The 20,242-nt window shown below is 42.5% G+C and overlaps 3 protein-coding genes and 1 non-coding gene across 4 annotated transcripts; 3 read left to right on the forward strand and 1 right to left on the reverse strand.

The window, feature by feature from the left end:
• LOC134662183 (valacyclovir hydrolase) lies at window positions 1-2,329 on the forward strand. Its single transcript, XM_063518451.1, has 5 exons — window positions 1-102; window positions 264-521; window positions 608-761; window positions 1,353-1,608; window positions 2,169-2,329. Exons 1-5 carry the CDS (start codon window positions 7-9, stop codon window positions 2,266-2,268), a joined length of 864 nt encoding a protein of 287 aa, XP_063374521.1. The 5' UTR covers window positions 1-6; the 3' UTR covers window positions 2,269-2,329.
• A 525-nt stretch (window positions 2,330-2,854) lies between these two features.
• LOC134659323 (serine/threonine-protein kinase Warts) lies at window positions 2,855-11,335 on the reverse strand. Its single transcript, XM_063514981.1, has 5 exons — window positions 10,996-11,335; window positions 10,158-10,624; window positions 6,801-8,859; window positions 5,006-5,292; window positions 2,855-4,294 (listed from the first exon to the last, which is right to left on the reverse strand). Exons 2-5 carry the CDS (start codon window positions 10,410-10,412, stop codon window positions 3,869-3,871), a joined length of 3,027 nt encoding a protein of 1,008 aa, XP_063371051.1. The 5' UTR covers window positions 10,413-10,624; window positions 10,996-11,335; the 3' UTR covers window positions 2,855-3,868.
• A 571-nt stretch (window positions 11,336-11,906) lies between these two features.
• Window positions 11,907-19,521, forward strand: LOC134659327 (thioredoxin domain-containing protein 5 homolog). Its single transcript, XM_063514995.1, has 8 exons — window positions 11,907-12,270; window positions 13,103-13,239; window positions 14,061-14,179; window positions 14,814-14,957; window positions 15,096-15,251; window positions 16,281-16,471; window positions 17,764-17,890; window positions 19,336-19,521. The coding sequence occupies exons 1-8, from the start codon at window positions 12,107-12,109 to the stop codon at window positions 19,480-19,482; spliced, it is 1,185 nt and encodes a 394-aa protein (XP_063371065.1). The 5' UTR covers window positions 11,907-12,106; the 3' UTR covers window positions 19,483-19,521.
• Window positions 19,214-19,286, forward strand: Trnad-auc (transfer RNA aspartic acid (anticodon AUC)). Its single transcript has one exon. It is a non-coding gene; the product is annotated as a tRNA-Asp (tRNA).
• Window positions 19,522-20,242: the final 721 nt, after the last annotated feature.

Here is a 20,242-nt window from a genome sequence, read left to right on the forward strand (position 1 = left end):
TCCGAAATGTTAATAAAATTAAACAGGTTTTTAATTCCTTTTATTCGACTGAATAATAAAAAAATGGCAAGTAGCGTTAAACTATCTACAGCGGTTCCTAAAGTAAGTTTTGAATGTTTACTTTGTTGTATACCACTTTTTATTAATCAAAAATACACAAACACAAAGAAGAGATAATAAAATTAATACCTTAAATGTTTACTTTGTTTAATAAAGTTGTTAGCAATGTTAATGGAAAACATTTAATATTTTACAATTTTTAGGAAGACACCATCAAAGTCAGAGATTGGGATATAAATTATTTAATAGTGGGCAATGGACCACACACCGTACTGCTAGCTCCCGGCGCGCTTGGCACAATATGGACGGACTTTAAACCGCAAGTGGAAGGCTTCGACAGCGAGAAGTTCACGGTCGTAGCCTGGGACCCGCCCGGCTACGGGAAGAGCAGGCCGCCGATCAGGGATTTCCCGGCTGATTTCTATGAAAAAGACGCTGATTATACATACGAATTCATGAAAGTAAGTCATTTCTTTTATTCTACTTCTCAATTATTCTCTCTCAACTTGACAAAAGCTCATGACATTATAAGCTCATAACATTTTAGGCATTGAATATATCAAAGTATTCTTTGTTGGGCTGGAGTGACGGAGGCATTGTAAGCATGATCCATGCGGCAAAATACCCAGAGGCAGTGCGGAAGCTGGTGGTGTGGGGCACCAACTCACTCATCCTGCCCCATGAGCTAGAACTGTACAAGAGTAAGTTTACAAAACATAGTCCCCATTTTCCTCTATGGATATTGAGATTATGGATGATATTTCTTAGTTCTTTCTATTCCAAAATAAATCAAATTATAGTACTGTGCCATATGCATTAAGGTCTGTTTTGCCCAAATGCACAGTCACCTTAGCACTTAGCATTAGCATCAAAACTGAACCAATTTTAATAAATGAGGGGTCAAGCTTCAAAAAAAGCGCTGGTGGCCTAGCGGTAAGAACGCGTGCGACTTTCAATCCGGAGGTCGCGGGTTCAAACCCGGCTCGTACCAATGAGTTTTTCGGAACTTATGTACGAAATATCATTTGATATTTACCAGTTGCTTTTCGGTGAAGGAAAACATCATGAGGAAACCGGACTAATCCCAATAAGGCCTAGTTTCCCCTCTGGGTTGGAAGGTCAGATGGCAGTCGCTTTCGTAAAAACTAGTGCCTACGTCAAATCATGGGATTAGTTGTCAAGTGGACCCCAGGCTCCCATGAGCTGTGGCAAAATGCCGGGATAACGCGAGGAAGAAGAAGAGAGGGGTCTAGCTTCACTTTTTTTTTTTTAATTTATGGCTAACATTACAGAGACCAGAGACATCAAAACATGGTCAGAGAGAATGAGGAAGCCAATGATAGAAGCATATGGTGAAGAGCTGTTTGCCAAGTACTGGGCGGAATGGGTTGATGCCATGTCAGCCGTCTTCAAAGCTAACAATGGGGACATCTGCTCACAGCTACTCAAGGATATTGTGGCTCCAACCTTGATACTTTATGGCGAAAAAGATCCTATGGTTGATAATATGCATGTCTCACATTTACATACTCATATAAAAGGATCAAGGTAAATTAAATTTTAAGTTTATTTTTGACGACAGGTCTTGCCTAGTGGGTAAGCCCTGCCTATGAAGTCCTGGGTTTGAAACCCGGTAAGGGTATTTATTTGTGTGATGACAACCATTATTGTTATACCTTCCATATAAGTTCTGATGTATTTTATAAGATTTATTAGCTCGTCCATTGACGAGCTATTTTAAAAAAGGTCCTTTGTCTTGACTACATGTATACAACCAGTATGTTGGGATGTCAGAACTAAGAGTAAAAGTAAGAACAATAGAATTCAGTCATGCCATAGTAAAAGCAGCATGTTTTTCCTGTTTGATTCCAACGTGGGTTTCACCAGTCAGTTATCACTTATCAGCGACTATTGGCTATGTGCGAAGTATTAGCACGCACGACATGGTGAAAATATTAACTTTCATGGGACTGTCAACTATTTAAGCTACTCGTATTGTCCCAACCTCACTATTAGGGCGGCGCCACAGTCGTGCACGAAGCTAATACGATTTAATAATTGTTCAGTTTGTGAAAAAAAAATCAATTGCAAACTTTTATTGCTTTCAGAATACACTTGTACCCGGACGGCAAGCACAACATCCATCTTCGCTACGCGGAAGATTTCAACCGCCGAGTTCAAGATTTCTTACTACTACCTCCCGCGTAATGCATTTCGTATATTTACAAATTATCGAACTTCTACAGGTTTATTATGCCTAAGTTTTAATTATTAAGGTATACCCGGATAAGACCGGACAATTTTTTGGCGAGTGGGAAGCACGTCACAAAAAATTACTCATTTATTGGAAATGATAAAAAACTTAACAAAATTTCAATTGTTAATTCGCTTAATAAAATAACTTAGGAGTAATCTACACTCGTTGTTTTTTTTTTCAAGACACCAAACCGAAAAACTTTGGACTAAAATGAAACTAATTGCTAATTCGAACTCTAAAGCAAGGATAATAAGTTGCATACGTAGAAAAAATCCGGCCTTTTCCGTAAAATTTTAACTTTTTCTCACTTTTTTTTTAAACTTCGTAACACACGACTGACACGACCGAGCGGTTACTACAGCCGTATCAATCCAAACATCCTAAGGCATTTTGGTCGTGCGCCGCAGTGGGATTCCAAACTACGTTTAGTTATTTAGTTAGTCCATGGTTGTTTTTTGCGCGTGCATGCAACTGCGCGGAATTTTGTAAAAAGGGTCGATTAGATTATAGTATACGCATACCAGAAAAAGATTTAACAAAGTTCCCATACTTTATTTTCATTTACTTATAAGCACGTTTCATTTCAGAATAAAACAATTTACATTCAATAACACATAATTTAAGTTGACGTGACTTGCTGGTTTATACCGTACTGTACATGAACATGTCTACATAGACTCGAAATAAGCATTATATTATTGTATTGCTAATCACACCTCGTTTTGTTCTATTTTTATGTTATTATTTGCGACTACTAGTTAAAATTGGGATATTGTTAGTGAAAACGAAATCCTTACTTATACATTGAACGTTTTACAGTTTGACTGAAAACCGATAGTGCATCGCGACTTGCGCCGCCTGCTGTAGGTACGTGTACGAGCACACAGCTTCAGTAATAAATACGTATTGCACTCTCCGAGCGACGCGGTCACTGAACTGAATTCGCAGCTTAGTTTGTTATGAAATTCTATCAAAAGTATGCACACCTAAATATCTTGTATGTAAAAATCACATTCAGTTATTAAGGCACATTATATGAGCTGTCCCGTAGGCTAGACTGGAAGCACTTCTTGTATACCAGCATTAACATTCGACTCGGTTCCACATGTATGACTTTGCCGGGTGGCAGTTTACAATGATATAAACAGACACTCATCTTTAAGCGACCTAAATATATACTTCCATAAATACATAAGAAAATATGTCAATGTCAAATCATTCGCTAATTCAAGTAAGCTTGTTCTTATCTCATAAATAATTGCTCTAGTTACAAAAATAGTATACATCGAAAGGAACGGCGCGAGTCGAGTCGGGCCCGCCCCGCCGTCCGTCCGTTACATATAATACAGAAATTAGATTACTCTTACAAATACATAACGATACAATATTACAACATTATCACCGGGATTATTAACAATACGGTTTTAAATTTTAAATACGTTACATTCATTACGTTACAAAAACTATCGTTTTAATAGAGAGAGTCAAAGGCACACACTTTTGTAAAAATATCGTACAAGTTTATTGTCAGCGTCTGTCATCACTGCACGGTCAGACGTAGACGGGGCCCTGCGCGTCGTCGTCGAGGTTGATGCGGTTCGTGTAGGGCCCGCCGTCGTCGAAGAAGCGCCGGAACGTGAACTCGAAGAAGCCGTGGAACGTCTTGCCGTTGTCCAGCAGCTCGCTGTCCGACTTGCTGGAGTCTGCCGACGACGTGGGCCGCAGCTTGTCGGGGTCCACGGGGTCGAAGTTGGACGTGTCGGTGGGGAACTCGATGCGCGGGATGTAGGGCGCCACCTGCCGCCGCAGCCCCTTGTCGAAGTCGATGGACTGCAGGAAGGGGTGGTTCTTCACCTCGGACGCGTCCTTGCCGAGCCGCGTGTCCTGGCCCGAGCACAGCTGCAGGATCAGGTCCGCGCTCTCGGGGCTCAGGTTCGCCGCCTCCGGGATGTGCAGCGTGCTCTCCCAGTTTATCACCTGCAAACGGACGAAGAACCGTTATAAACTGAAAGAGATGTCATATGAAGGGTACACGGAAAGAACATGACTAGTCACTCTGGACAACATTTTGATCGCAGTTTGAAAGGAACAATGTACATAATTAATTAACCATATTATTTTTGTGTACCTATAGGTGTTTTTAAAGTGAAAACAAAGGAGTTATATTTATAATTACAAGAAATAACAGAAGCTGTAACTAACAGTTCATTGAGAGCTCTACATTTTGAGATTAAAATATCTTTTTTTTTAATTACTAGACAAACATGTCTAGTAATTAAAAAAAAAGATATTTTTAGGGTACACGGAAAGAACACTTTCCGTGTACCCTTCATATATTAAACCTTATAATGTTACTTTTGTATGTATACTAAGTTTACCACGAGAGAATAAATGATTTATGATTTATTAAAGAAAAAATTACAAAGCCAGTGGTAAAGGCCAGATTCGAATCTAAGTATTTAATAAAAATGATTTGATTTGTTCCCAAAGTTGTGTAAAGAACCGTTGTTATACTTTCGCCATTATGCCATTTTGGTTCCCTTAATAACAAATATACATGTCTAATTTTGAACCTCTTCATCTTGTCTCGTACAGACACAGACAATAGCGCACGAGTCTTGAAAATAAAAAATATCTTAATTTTGCCTACTTAATAATGGGTAGTACAACGAAGTATGTATATCGCACCTTTAGCTGCGTCTCAGCGGGCGTGGCCGCTAGGAAGGGCGGCGAGCCGACCAGCATCTCGTAGAGGATGACGCCCACCGACCACCAGTCGCACAGCTGCGTGTAGCCGGCGCGCGTCAGCACCTCGGGCGCGATGTAGTTGGGCGTGCCCACCAGCGAGTGCGCCAGGCAGCGCTGGTGCTCGCGCTTGCGCCGCCGCTCCAGCGGCTTCAGCTGGTGGCAGCGGCACTCGCTCAGGTTGCTCCACTCGCCGTCCACCGGGTCCATCGAGTCTTGCCGCCCGTGCTCTGCGATTGGAAATATTACATTTTCACCTCAGCAGCTCGAACAAGGGTACTTTGCTACTTAAAAACAGTGAGCAAAGTCGCATTTTGCTCACTGAGTGAGACAAAATGAGCAAAATGCGATTTTGCTCACTCAGCGAGCAAAATTCGATTTTGCTCACTGTTTTTAAGTAGCAAAGTACCCTTGTTCTGGATGCTGAGGTGAAAATTTAATTGTTGGCATATCTTAAGAAAACATGAGTGAATAGAGGTAAGTGATGAGAAGGAATACATTTTTCGGGTTATTTAATATGTTCTCACTGCTGAGGTGAAAAGTTTTGTGAACTACAGGAGATCAAAGTTATTTACATCTCGTGCGCTTTTGAGTCCCTTACTACGCTCAAGATTCTAAATTAGATTCACTCGCTACGCTCGTGAATCTATTATAGAATCTTTCGCTTGCACGGGACTCAAAATAAGCACTCGAAGAAATATCGAACTTTGATCTCTTGTTGTACAAATAACTATTTTACATGCTTTTATTTAGTTTCACCTGTCCCGTTGTCGGTCTGTAATCAAATCTTGCAAGTTAAATTTGATCCACTTCCCGGTTTCCGATTAAGATGTATAAATCGGATGACAATGCAATATTATTATGACTTAGAGCTGATCTGATGATGGACAACCTAATTGTGTTAGAGGTTTTTAGAATTGTCTTGATGAGTATTAGTTGTCTGTCGTAAGAAAAGTAAAGTCAGCGATAAAAGCTTGTACCAAAAATGAAAATTTTGCCAATAACTTATTAGAGAACAATCTTACATACATCGACCTAAACTAGAACTCTATTAGATACAGTATCAACCGTTAATTTGAACGTAAACTAAAATTATTAAATACCAGTGTCTGTTCTAGATAAAAGTGTTGCATATTTTCTACAAATTTAATATGATTTTGGCTCAATCACTTTGGACGTGCACTGAACGGATACAATAAACAAAGTGTTTAGTGTTTCTTGGACCTCCCAAATGATTAAAAACACACCGCCCAATCGTATGTTGCCAGTAACATTGACTTTATGACTATTACAATAAGGTGGAAAATAAAATGCACCACCTGTCAAGCCCTAACTAAAGAATTGTAACAAATACCGCATCCAGCCCAGATTTAGAAAACTCCTTTATACACAACACATCAACCGAATTTGTTTAATGACAATAAGCTATTTCGTCCTTTGGGTGGTGGGGAATCTTCACGGATGTCAGGGTTTTTAGAAACCTCAACGTCCTCATCCTCAACTAACCACTAGAAGCTAGCTAAAAGTTTGGAGTTGTAGCTACAGCATATGGTGGCTTGAGAATAAATAAAAAACCTTCGAGATACGGAGGCATTATTAAAGAGACTCCAGTGGGTATTGGAGAAAAAACCGTCCAGGTAATTAGGGTGATGTCTGGACTTTTGTCAGCATATTCAATTTTTTCATATGACAACCCTAAACTTGGAGTATTGTACGTTAAACAAGGTAAATTCCTTACCATTCCTCTGGTAGTACTTGGAGTTGTGCGTCCAGCGGAAGCCAGTGCACAGGCCGAAGTCCGTGAGCTTGATGTGGCCGTCGCGGTCGATGAGGATGTTGTCCGGCTTGATGTCGCGGTGGATGAAGCCCATGCGGTGCACGCTCTCCACCGCGCACGTCAGCTCCGCGATGTAGAACCGCGCCAGCTGCTCCTCGAAGATGCCCAGCTTGATGAGCAGCGACATCAGGTCCCCGCCCGGGATATAGTCCATCACGAAGTACAAGTTGTCCTTGTCCTGGAAGCTGTAGTACAGTTTCACGACCCACTCGTTGTCGGCCTCGGCCAGGATATCCCGCTCGGCTTTCACGTGCGCCACCTGATTTCGCTTTAGCACGTCCGCCTTCCGCAGCGTCTTCATCGCGTACAGGTGGCTCGTATCTATCTTCCGCACTAGCGCCACCTCGCCGAACGCCCCCACGCCTATAGGCTTGATCTTAGTGAACATAGACTTGTCCATTTTAGCTCGCTTCAGCCGGATGTAGTTGGACTCCTTCTGGCTCAGCATCTTTCGCATCTGATACTGCGCTTCGACGCTGAGCCCGATTTTGTTCATCTCCTTCTCGAGCTGCAGCCGGCGGAACTGGCGCTGTTTGTAGGACTTGACGATGTTCTCGACGTGCTGCTCCATGAAGAACTTGAAAGCTTGCGGCGAGTAGTTCCGCACCTTGCAATCGCGGCGCTCGTCTTCCTTTTCTTTGCTGATATTCCGCCGCTCCGGGATAGGAGACTGGTGCCGAATCTTCTTCGGGGGCGCCGCCGGACGTCTCTCCGTCGATCCGTTCGAGCCCTTATCGGATCCCGATGCGTGAGTGCCCTCCTTCAGCAAATTATTGGTGCAATTCTGGTTGGGACATTTGCCTTCCGGCGCCTGCGACGACTCGCCTTTTGAGTCACAATCGGAGAACTTCTTGACTAGCGCCGCATGGCCCGCGGGCGCGGAGGGCGAATCGGGCTCGGCCGCGCCGTAAGGAGGCGGCGGCGGCGGCTGCAGGCCGCGCTGCGCCGCCAACGCCTGCATGGTGATGGCATAGCTCGGCGGCTCCGTCGTCGGCACGGCGCCCGGCGACGGCGGCTTGGGCGCCAGCGGGTAGCTGGGCGGCGTCTGCGACGCCTTCTGCTGGATGGAGGAGGCGTAGGACGGCGGCGGGGGCGGCGGCGCGGCTAGAGCGACGGTCGGCGGCGCCACCGGCGCGATGGCGGTTTGCAGAACGGGCTTCTGCACCTGCGTGCTCTTCACGGACTGCATTATGATGGGCGGTTGCACGGCGTGCCGCGCCGTCCACGGCTGCACGGGCGTGGGCCGCGTCATGCCGCCGGCGCCCGCCGCCGGGGACACGGGGACGGGCGACGGCGACCCGGCGGACGTGCCGCCCGAGTAGATGCCGGAGGAGGGGCTCTTGCGGTAATCCTGCGACTGCGTGGGGCTCTGCCGGTTCTGCATCGACACAGAATAGGAGGGCGGCGGCGGCACGCCGGATAGCGGGTACGGGGGCGGCAGCTCCGCACCGGTCTGATAAATACTAAGCGCCTGTATTTGCTGCGTGAGCTGCTGCTGGGCCTGGGGACCGTTCTGCACGACCATGGGCTGGCGCGGCTGCACGGGGCTGGTGCCGCGCGCGGGCGGGAGGGGCGGCGCGGGGGACATGCGCTTCATGAGCTGCTGCACCGAGGGCGGCACGGGCGGCGTGGAGGGGCAGCGCGGGGGGGGCGGCGGCGGCGGCTCCGAGAAGCCGGAGGGCGAGTACTGCCGGGACAGCTTCTCGTGCGGCAGCGGAGGCGCGTCGCTCTGCCGCGGGCTGCCCGAGCGCGAGGAGCCGGCGCCCGAGTCCATGGCGGGGCTCCCGCGGTGCAGGCTGATCTCGCGCTCCAAGCTCGGCTTGCGAATGAGCTTGGTGCCGAGTGCGCTGAGATTGTTGCCCTTGAGGACTCCATTGAGAGGCTCCTGCTGCTTCGATAGGTAATCGATGGCGGAGTCAATGCGGCCGCCGGAATATTTGAGGGGGCGGCCTGCTGGATCCTGAAACACGAAAATAAATTGAAGACTTAGGAAACCACAGATTTTAAAAGGTATTCAGCAATATTGACCTGGTAGTTTCTAGGTCTTGCCAGTCTCTAATTACGCGGTAAACTCGGAAACTACTGGATTACTTTTGAAGTGGTTGCAACTAGTGTAGCTTTATTTTCAAAGAATAAATATAATTTCTGTTATGCAGGTATCTAATTCAAAATTAATGTTTACAGAGTAATTAATAAGGCGAGGTTAAACTATTGGTGGTATTTTTGGGTCAATGATTTATCTTCTATGTTATAGGTAATTGTGTAACCATGTCGGTAATAAGTTGAAGCTCCAATAGTGGACGTCAATGTAATAAATAATTAGAAATCAACTATCTATGTTACATGTTGACTATGATGAAATTTGCCATGTTGGAAGCATGAAAACTCAAAGGTTTCTTTATTTTTGAAAATCCTTGAGGTGCAAGCATAGGCTGTTTACAAAATATGGCACAATAATCTTATACCTTTAAACATGCAATTTTTGTATATATTTATATATACAGGGTGGAATTTTCTAATACCACCTGGAGGGAAAGTACTCCAAATAATGGAGATAGCAAATTTCACTTAAAAGAAACATTCCTTTATTTTTGAATAGAAACAAAACTGCATTCAAAGATTTAAAAAAATATGCTTCCCTCATCCAGGAATCGAACCCGCTAAAATAAAAATAAATAACAGTCTGTACTTTTAAGGCAGCTTTTAACTTGGGAAGACTTACTGGTGACATGAATAATTACTCTGTACCCCAAACCCCATACATTTTGTCAGGAAAGTGACAGTTAGATGGAAACACAACATAAGTCATGCTTTAAAGCACGATCTAATTAAACTTTAAATGACCTTATTGATGAAATTTTATACCTTTTATTTATGTCTACAACTAGGTACCAAGTACAGCCATACTGGTCCAGAGTTGCAGAGGACAGAGTACAGTGGAGAAGGTTAGAGGAGGCCTATGCCAAAAGGCACACCGAACTGCGGTGTGCCTTTTGGCATAGGCCTATTGTAGTAAAAAACACATATTGTAGTAAAAAAAGATAATAATATCGAGTTAATAACCGTTGTACCCAATGATCGGAAATAAAAGGCTATATAGATAGATAGATAGACATCCATACCAAAGCCATTTTACTATTTTTGTATCACGGTGAACACATATATGTGTGCTGGCAATGAATGTGATAATCTTTAAGACATATCAATTCATGGCATTACATAAAAAACGTTAGTAATGTAAACAACATGTAGCCTTACCTCTTCATACCCAGAAGCAATAAGCTGGCTGAGTGTTTGTGGGTGTACATTGAGTTCCTTGTCAAGTCCATTTCCAGAAGAGGAACTGAAACCGGAACTGACACCCGAACTGACTGTGCTTGCTGCAGATGAACCAGGTGGCTCCGAGCTTCCAATATTAGCAAAAGGTAATAATGAATTTCTAATCTCGGCGAGCGCCTTCTGGTGATACCCGGAGGAGCGCGTGGCCGTCTTGCCGGGCGCCGGCGGGTTCATGGCGCCCGAGCCCCGAGCCTCTCACCCCACCCCGCCCATCACATCACCACCCCGCACCATGGATCACCGGATACAGTTCTCATTACCAGGGCTATTTATTCTTTAGGCTGATAACCGTTCACAAAACTTAAACAAAGCAGTCTTGTTTGTTTATTACTTTCTATTAACTTTGTTGACAGTCTTTGTATTCAATCTAGAAGACTTGTATGAAGCTGAAAATAAATTAAAAATCATTTTACAGTGACTACAGCTCTTAGCTGTTTATTTGCATATATATTTGAGTCCAATTTTACAAAGGCCATAAGACTAATGCAATGTAATGATGTAGTTAATCACAATATCTTATTAGTATTACTTCACCAACACAAATTAAGTTGAATTGTGTTGGGATAAATCCTCAGTAGAAGGCGATTGTAAATAAACAAGCACTAGTAATCGCCCAGTACCTGTTCGAGGATGCAAAACTACAAGAATGCTCAACACAAATCATTCTTGACAGAGCTTAGGAATTCCAAAATTAGAGACACTTATATATCAATAAACTACATATGAACGGAAGCATTATTTGAGAGAAAATAATTACCTGGCGTCTTTTTAGTTTCTGCAAATCCAAATGAGAATGATAGACGTCATAATCCCGTAAAATAAAAACGATAGTCGAGAGCTCTCACATTACCGATGACATCTTTCTGGTACGCCACGTATATTATTCACAATATTATCATAACACACGTTTTCAAAATCAGATATATATTGCACGCACTTTTACTACAGCTGAGGAATTATGAAAACAAAGAACTCTGAAACACAGACATGCAAGTTGGCAAACCATACAAAGCGACCATTTTGAAGAATTACCACATTCTTTCGTATGTTCGTAAAAGCTACGCTATCTTGACGTTCAGAGTTGCTACTAATTATTTAATTCTTATTTTCAATAAAAGTACTAAGGAGACTAGTATTCCGTATTGTTTGGGCAAAAAATCTAAATAACAGTAATAATTACGAAAATTATAATTTTCTACAATATTATTTGATGTAAATAAGCAAAAACTAAAGTTTTAATAATACCTAATGAATTAGAATTATTCTAAAAAAACAAGAATAAAGAACTTGAATATACAACTCACAATTATTTATAAATTCCATCCCTATAATTACTTATTGTATTTACAATGATTTACAAGCTTTTTAAATTATTTTATTTACTCACAAATGTTAAGCCTAAGAAACCAAACGAATACTACAAATGGCGAATCATAGGACAGCTTTAATAAAGAAAGCCAATAAGAATTTGAAGAAGTTGTACTCATTTAAAGAAGCCAATCGCTATCCAGTAAGGTAGTGAATAATGAAGATAAATGGAAACTAACTCGTAACTGTTTGAGATAGTGATAAAAATGTTGGTTTCAGTGTATCAAGACGACATATCTGCTCAACTGTCAAGGCTTGACATTTGATACCATAGTCAATATTTTCATACAGTTGTGTCAAATACTGTGAACTTGTGAATCCTTCTAATCTCGATTCTTTGCCAATGAATGCGTGCAATGTGTTCATTCATAAATAGATATATTTAATTTAATTATATAGTTCAATCGAATACCATCAGTGTACGTGTGAAGTGAAAATGTAGCTCTGTCATGTTCATTATTAATTAATCGTACATTTAACATTACGTCGTAATATAAATAATGTTTCGGCTTAAGAACTTCGCTTCTTTACTCCTAGTCTGTTTAGTGTTCGTTCCTAATTTCGTAGCACCTGAAGATGGCACGGTGTACGAATACGACCCCGAAAGCTTCCAGCGGCAGATTGAAGACATGAATGGAAACTTTATTATGTTTTACGCACCTTGGTAAGTAATTATTGGAGGAAACCGAACGGTTTTCTAAAAACCTTATCGCAAGTCAAATACCAATCCTTAATTTGTTTTGGATACTGTCTGCTTTACAACATAAAGTCAAAGTTTATTCTATACAGCATATACTTTGAATATAATTATAAGCCTGGCAAACAAGTCTTGTCAGTAACAGCAGAATAAATAATCTTTAATAGAAGAAGACCGACTTCCCAAAACATAGTGCATCTCATTAACAATTATAATTAGCCTCAAGACTTAAATACTTGGATGCTCTTTGGTTGGCTTACCTCTGCCTGCAAATGCAGGCCGCTACATTAATTTGATATCTATGTGTTGAAACTGACTTAGGTTTTATTTTCTTGCAATGTCATGAAAAATATAATTTGTTTTAATTTACAGAGATTAATTATTTATTTATCTCAAAATAGTGCTCCCAAAACTAGTTTCATTTCACTAAATAGCACCATTTCAACTAGTTCCATTTCACTATATAAATGCAAATGTTTGGATTTTAGATATAAACTAAGAAACCGCTATAAGTGTGTGTATAAGAGTTTGATCAGGAGTTTCTTGAATTCCTCATAGAATCCATTATAAGAACTCGAGCTTGACAAGAATGTGGGTTGAATACTTAACATGCTTAACAAACATCATGAAGAGAACAAATTGCTTGTAAATGCTAAAAATTTAAAATCCTAATCCTAGTGTGTATATTACTTTTTTGATTCTTCTCATGCTTCCATGAGAGAGAGAGACATGTAGAACTAGGATGACTAGGTGTAAGATTGTGAAAGTTAATCAGTCACCTTTTTTTTTGATGTAATAGGTGTCGACATTGCACAGATTTCCAGCCGATGTGGGCTGAGTTGGCAGAGCTGGTAAACACCAAGGAGTCAGAGTTTGCCATTGCTCAGGTCGACTGCACTAGACATGCCGGGTTGTGCCAAGACAATGGCATCACTGGTAAGTATAGTCTGGCCACTGGCACTGGCTCACGAGCCGCATGCGGCTCTTCAACACCCCAAACAATTTAGAATTAGAGGATTTAGGGCGGCAGTAGCAGCCACTTTTGCAACGATTCAGTAGCACGTTTGACTAGTGATTCCTTGTCGCATTTGCAACGCGCGACAGAAGCAATGTAGTAGCAACACAAAAGCGCGACTATCGCGATTCAGCATAGCTTCTTGCAAATGAGCTACTGTATTGCTTCAGCATTGCTACTAACGCACGGTTATTTCGTCATGTGACACCGGATATAGGAAGAGTAGAGAGGTACTGTATCACGGCTGTATCGATACTGTATCGACATTGAATCGCGTCTGTATCGATGCTAAATCACTGCAAAAAGTCGTCCTGTGCTACCTCCCTTAAACCAGTCATATCAACTTTTGTGGCTCTTAAGGCTCTTTGCTTTCCATATCATAAAATTGATGATTGCTACTGTAGTTGGCTCTTGTATTGGTCAGACCAGGGGGTCTGGCCAAAGTGGCCAATTACCCTCAAAATAAGGTGTCAGTCATTTTAATTCTTGTTTTGTTAGTATCCTGTGGATTAAGAAGAAAACACAAGCCAAGTTTGCTCTAGCCTCAGCAGGTCTACAAATGTTAAATTTGTAAACCTACAAAGGCTGTAAGCTCATAAATCAATTATGAACTTGCAGGCCTTGCAGCAAGCTTTTTTAATCATCAACATTATATGTAATTAGAATCAAAGTATGACAATTAAACTTAGATATTATAATTCACAATAATTGACTTAATTAACAAAAAAAACACCATGTACAGGCTACCCAACGCTTTTGTACTACCACAAGAATTCATTCCTGCCGGTGGAATACAAGGGCACACGTGACCTGCCCTCCCTCACTCTCTTCCTCAGCGAGGTCTTCAATGCTAAAACTGAGGTAAGTACAGGTAAAGTCAGACACAACATATAGGTAAAATATTTTTCACCACACCATCTCTTAAAGGCTCTTTATTCTTCGAAAACTGAGGAGAAAGTTGCATTTTATCCACATTGTTTGTAGATTGATCATATTAATAAGTAGAAAGAAAGAAACACATGCAATTAAAAAATCCGGACAAGTGCGAGTCGGATTCGCCCGCCGAGGGTTCCGTACAAATTAGTTTAATTGTTTCAAAGTTATTGTTTTTAGATTTTTCCCTGTACTTGTAGTGTGAGACGATATTAATTGCCAAATTTCATAGTTCTAGGCCAACGGGAAGTACTAGGGTACTTATATCCTATAAATTTAGATTCCCCTAAAGTTGTCGAAACATACGTTTTTTGCGGCATTAACGGCCGTATTTTATGACATTAACTTAGAAGTTTGATTTTTTCACAACTTCAAGGGACTGTAGACCTGGATATACGGTTTTAATTGCAACTCGATGCCTTCACGCGTTCCTGAGATAAAGGGTCTTGACAGACAGACGGACGAATGGACATCAAAGTGATTCTATAAGGGTTCCGTTTTTTTCCTTTTGAGGTACGGAACCCTAAAAAATTATATTTTTAGAAACTGTTGCTTGTTTCAGGACTCTGATGCCAAGAAAAGCCAAAGTAGTGAAGTTAAATTCTACAGCGGTATGGCCCATCTTACTGACCACAACATTGAGAAGTTTGTAGCCAAAGGGCAGCACTTCATTATGTTCTACGCGCCATGGTGCCAGGCTTGTCAGGTATAGTATTTATTTAATTTCATTTTTATTGCAAAATTAGCTAAGAAGTCTTTTTCTCATTTATCAGTATCATTTATTGAGAAATTAAACTTGCACTGAACAGTAGATAATTTTAATTTGTTTCAAATCGTTTCTCAGCGATTGGCTCCAGTGTGGGCGGAGTTGGGCGCGCATTACGCGCACAACGAGTACATCCAGATCGGCAAAGTGAACTGCATGGACAACGAGCTGACCTGCGCCACCTTTGACATCAAACAGTACCCCTACCTGCTGTGGATCGTGCATGGCCGAATTGTGAGTACCTACACTCTACACTAAGGTGAGGTGGCACTTAGGCTGGTTTTAGTGTCACGCGGACCGTCCGTGCGGATCGCTCCGCACCGCCAAATTGTATGAGAAAGCTGTCCACGCGGACGGTCGTCCGCGCGCCAGCTTTACTCTAAAATGCTCCCTGAACGTACATAATATTGTTCTGGTGCGGAGCGATTCGCACGGACGGTCCGCGTGACACTAAAACCAGCCTTAGTGTACCTAGTGTGTAAATTCTCATAATCATCCTTAAGTTACCTCGCAGTCTTGACTTTGGTTTATCTTTAAACAGAGAAACAAATTAAGTGGTAAAATTCACTGTCTTGGGTGGGACTTCACCCCACGACCGCTATCGCTAGTCCCGTGCTCATCCACCAAGACCTTACCCAATACAGCGAATATTTCCACCATAGATGAGCCTTAGGGAGGCCCTAGCGACATCTACCGTAAGAGTGTTATATTTCTTTACTTACACCATTCACAAACCCGGGGTTAACCAGGGTTAGTGGGATGGTGCAAGTGGCGCTTAAACGGCTACCGGAGTTCCAAGTCATATTGGAAATTCACCAATCGTGAATTCAAGGTCAGGAGTTGGTCAGGAGGTCGTGGGTTCAAGTCCCATCCAAGACAGTAAATATTCCACTATTAATTTGTGTCTAAGCTTAATAGCATTGTCGCAGACGTTTCTGCATGATACAAAATTAATTTGATCTATCTTCGCCGTACGTTGCAGCGCGTTGTGTAAGTTGTAGAAAATTTAAAAAACTTGAAAAGGTCCTCGAAAACTTTTGGAGTGTTTCTCGGGAAAATAATAGGATATTTCCAAAATTTCCCAAAACATCCAAAAACTTGAAAAAGTTCTTGGACATTTTGGAAAATGGCTCAAGAAATAAAGGAGTTTTCCTTATTATTATTAATACAAGTTTTCGGAAACTTAAATTGCACATCTGTTGACATTGTGCGTGAAGGCAGCAAAATTTCTATAGAACGGCGCTAATGAATGAATTTTCGTAGATGGGAGTAGCCAACGCCGAGACCCTGGAAGAGCTAAAGCTGTACGTGGAGAAGATGCTGCTGGCGGAGAACCACGACCCGGAGAAGTTCATGAAGAAGAAGAAGGCGCTGCCCGTCGCGCGCATCTCCGAGGAGACCTTCGAGATCTTCATGGAGAAGGACCTGGTGTTCGTCAACTACTTCGCTCCCTGGTGAGTCACTGGGCAGGGGGGTGTCACTCCGCAGTTTAGGTACATTTGGCCGGCGCGCCCATCGGACAGGCGTATGGCAGTGGGCTGCCGCTCGGCGTGCACGATAGCCGTGTCACATGGCGCTCGCGCAAAATTGAAAATATACAATGGCTTCGAAACTTACTTCCGTGAGAATCAGACATAATAGCTCCGGATAAAAATGTATGTTTACATAATCAACATTTGTAATTCCTACATATTTATCTTAAAAATAATAAATCAGTGGGTATAAAGTCTATTTTTTTTATTCGGTAGACTAAAATGACATTTCATAGTATGAAATGACACATGATGTTCATACTATGAAATGTCATTTCAGTCTACCGAATAAAAAAATAGACTTTAGGTATAAAAACTTGTCAAGTGATAACCCCGTGCCGACACACAGCTTGGTCATAAAACTGAGGCGCGCAAAGGAGATTCACGGTTCGTGCGCGGTTATAAGTTTCAATTTTGCTTGCAGGCGGCGATATAGGTGTAATTTTATACCTAAATCTGACTTTTGTGAAGGAGTGAATTTTCTGTACGGTAGTACTATTAGTTATTCTGTGCACTGGGGCCTTTTCACAGTGTACTGGCCTAACTGGGCTAAATAATAGAAGAGGATGAAACTGCCTATCACTGTCATGTAGACTTTCTAGATGATCTCGAGACCGAGATTTTTATGAAGAAGCACTCGCCACATTTCTCAACCATGTCGCTCCCTGGTAAGCAGGTGGACTTTCTACCGTGTCAGTATACTGATTAAAACAAGAAGTCGCCTTTATTATTATTATATTAATTAATACACTAGCCGCTGAAAGCTGATGCACACTTGTTTTTTTTTTAACGATTAATGTTCATTTTGTTAGTTGTTTTAAGTGTTTGTCAAGTCTGTTTTTGAAACTGTTCACCGAAACCTTTATCTCCAAGAAACCTTTCGAGATTTCATGTAACCTTCCTGTTCGTCACACCCTTTCCCTGTTTAGACGTAGCGAGAACTCGCATGCGAGTTTCATTACATTGCGTCATTTGATCGGTCGGCTGGGTTGATGTTACCTCAATGGTCCGCAATGTAACTAAAATCGTATACGAATTCTCGCGCCGTCTAAATGAGCCCTAACCGAACTTCGATACGCGATTAGGTCACAACGCCGTTCTACAACTTAATAATGAGCCTTAACCGTTGATCTCTCTCGAAATTCCACGAGTTAGTGTAGACATGTACAAAATTGGCTGCCATTTATAATGTTATATTATATGTGTACGTGCAGGTGCGCGCACTGCATGCAGCTGAGCCCGCTGTGGCTAAAGCTGGGCGAGCGCTTCCAGAACGAAAGCCGCGTGCTCATCGCAGACGTCGACTGCGTGCGCTCCAAGCCCATCTGCGAGACGGAAATGGTACAATACCCTTTATTCATTTAACTTTTTAAAATCCCATTGTATTGAGTTATACCTAAAAAATACAGTTCATTTACTAAGTGTATGCCAGAATTCTTAATTTCAACAAGGCCCTTGTGAAAGATTGGTCTCTCTTTAACGGGCATAAAGTTGTCAGCAATTACGCTAAATTGAACCCTATGACTTAGACATAAAGTTCAAAATCATTGTGAGTTATATATTCCCTCTACCTTATAAGTTATAAAGGATTAAGGGGTTATTACCTACATAAGACAAGATAAGATACCTACATCTATCTTTATTCAGGATATTTTCTACTAAGAGGGACAGACAAAGGTATATGTTATTTCCCTGTCCCTCTTAGCATACAGATAGCAGAAAGAGACCGGCGAAAGTGTGCACAACCCCCTAGGCTAGAAATCATAATCATATTGGGAATTATCATACCTACTCTACTACTCTTTAAAAAAACTGCTTCATTTCGCTCATAGAACTATCAACTATATGTCTAAAAACGTACTCATAATCCCCGCTCTCCTTTGCCAGTAGAGAAATGCTATCTAAATCAAAAAGTAACTATTTTACTGTATGTTAATTTTAATTTTTAACAAGCAGAAACGTTTGCGAACGATGCTATTAAACTTGTTAAAAATTAAAATTAGTATGGGTAGCACATCGTAACGGGTGAATTTCCAATACGACTTGGAACTCCGGTAGCCGTTTAAGAAGTGTAACACTCTTACGGTAGATGTCGCTAGGGTCCCCTTGACCCATAATATGGTGGAAAGATTTGATGGCTATGGATGAGGTATGGCATCGTTACTGGTGAATTTCCAATATGATTTGGAACTCTGGTAGCCGTTTAAGAAGTGTAGGACTCTTACGGTAGATGTCGCTAAGAGCCTCCCTAGGGCTCACATATGGTGGAAATATTCGCTGAATTGGGTACGGTCTTGGTAGCTCAGATGGCAGAGCACTGTACTAGTGATCCAGTGGTCGTGGGTTCAAGTCCCACCCAAGACAGTGAATTTTTCCACTTTTAATTTATTTCGAAGCTTAATAGCATCGTTCGCAGACGTTTCTGCTTAATACAAAACTATCTGGGTGACCGAGCTTCGCTCGGAAAACATATAAAAACTCGAAAATGCGCGTTTTCCCAGAGATAAGGCCTAGCTAGATCGATTTTTCGCCCCCGAAAACCCCCGTATAGCAAATTTCATCGAAATCGTTAGAGCCGTTTCCGAGATCCCCGAAATATATATATAAATAAATAAATAAACAAGAATTGCTCGTTTAAAGGTATTAGATTAATTTATGGACGAGGTCTTGGTGGCTCAGATGGCAGAGCGCTGGAGTATCGATCCAGAGGCCGTGAGTTCAAGTCTCACCCAAGACAGTAATTTTTCCAATTTTAAATTTATTCTAAGGTTAACTGTATGTTGTAGATAAACGGCCTGCCAACGCTGATCCTGTACAAGCACAAGAAGATAGCGCACGTGGAGCACGGCGCGCGGCCGCTCGAGAGCCTCGTGGGGCTCGTCACGGAGCACCTCGCCGCGCCCGCCGAGCCCCCGCCCAAAGACGAGTTGTAGCCAATATTCACTCATCAACATTATTGTTATGTAATATGTATGTTAAACCCCGTCTCCATATCGCGCGGCAAACCATCGAACATTGGCTCGCGCGGCAGCCGCGCGCAATGGATACCTGGCTGCCGCGCGAGCCAACTCGATCATTGGCGCGCTCGAACGTGCCGCGCGACGAACCAGTCATTGTCAGGTTTGCCGCGGTCGAACAATGCTCGCGCGGCCGCCGCGCGAGATCGAGACGCGGCTTTACGAGTCGATCGCGAATTGATTTGCTATTAACCGCAGTAACAAGTCCCAGTACCAACAGTAACAGAGTCCCAGCCGTAGACAATGTCAAAAATGTCCAAGGCGTTTTTGACTGACGTTCTTTACATATATTTTGTATTAAATCACGTGTGCGATATCGCGCCCAGGGGACTTAGAGGTGTCTATTTTGCCGACGCGATATCGTAACTTCCTGGAGGGGTTAAGGTGCGTCCTGGCGGTCTAGCATGAGTTGCGTTCTCGCGCGCGACTCCATACATCAAACGCGACTTCAAGTATGGACTCGCGCGCGAGAACACGACTCGTGCTAGACCGCCAGATCTGACAGGACTTTCGCATAGCACTCGCGCGCTTTAGGGCTCATTTAGACGATGCGAGACCTCGTGGCGGGTTTTGATCGGTAGTTTGAATTGGACGTAACCAAACCAACAGTCCGCAATGTAACTAAAATCGCATGCGAGTTCGCGCGCCGTCTAAATAAGCCTTTACACTCGCCTCG

Source organism: Cydia amplana, chromosome 2 (genome assembly GCF_948474715.1).
Source record: "Cydia amplana chromosome 2, ilCydAmpl1.1, whole genome shotgun sequence".
Classification (NCBI taxonomy): Eukaryota; Metazoa; Arthropoda; class Insecta; order Lepidoptera; family Tortricidae; genus Cydia; species Cydia amplana.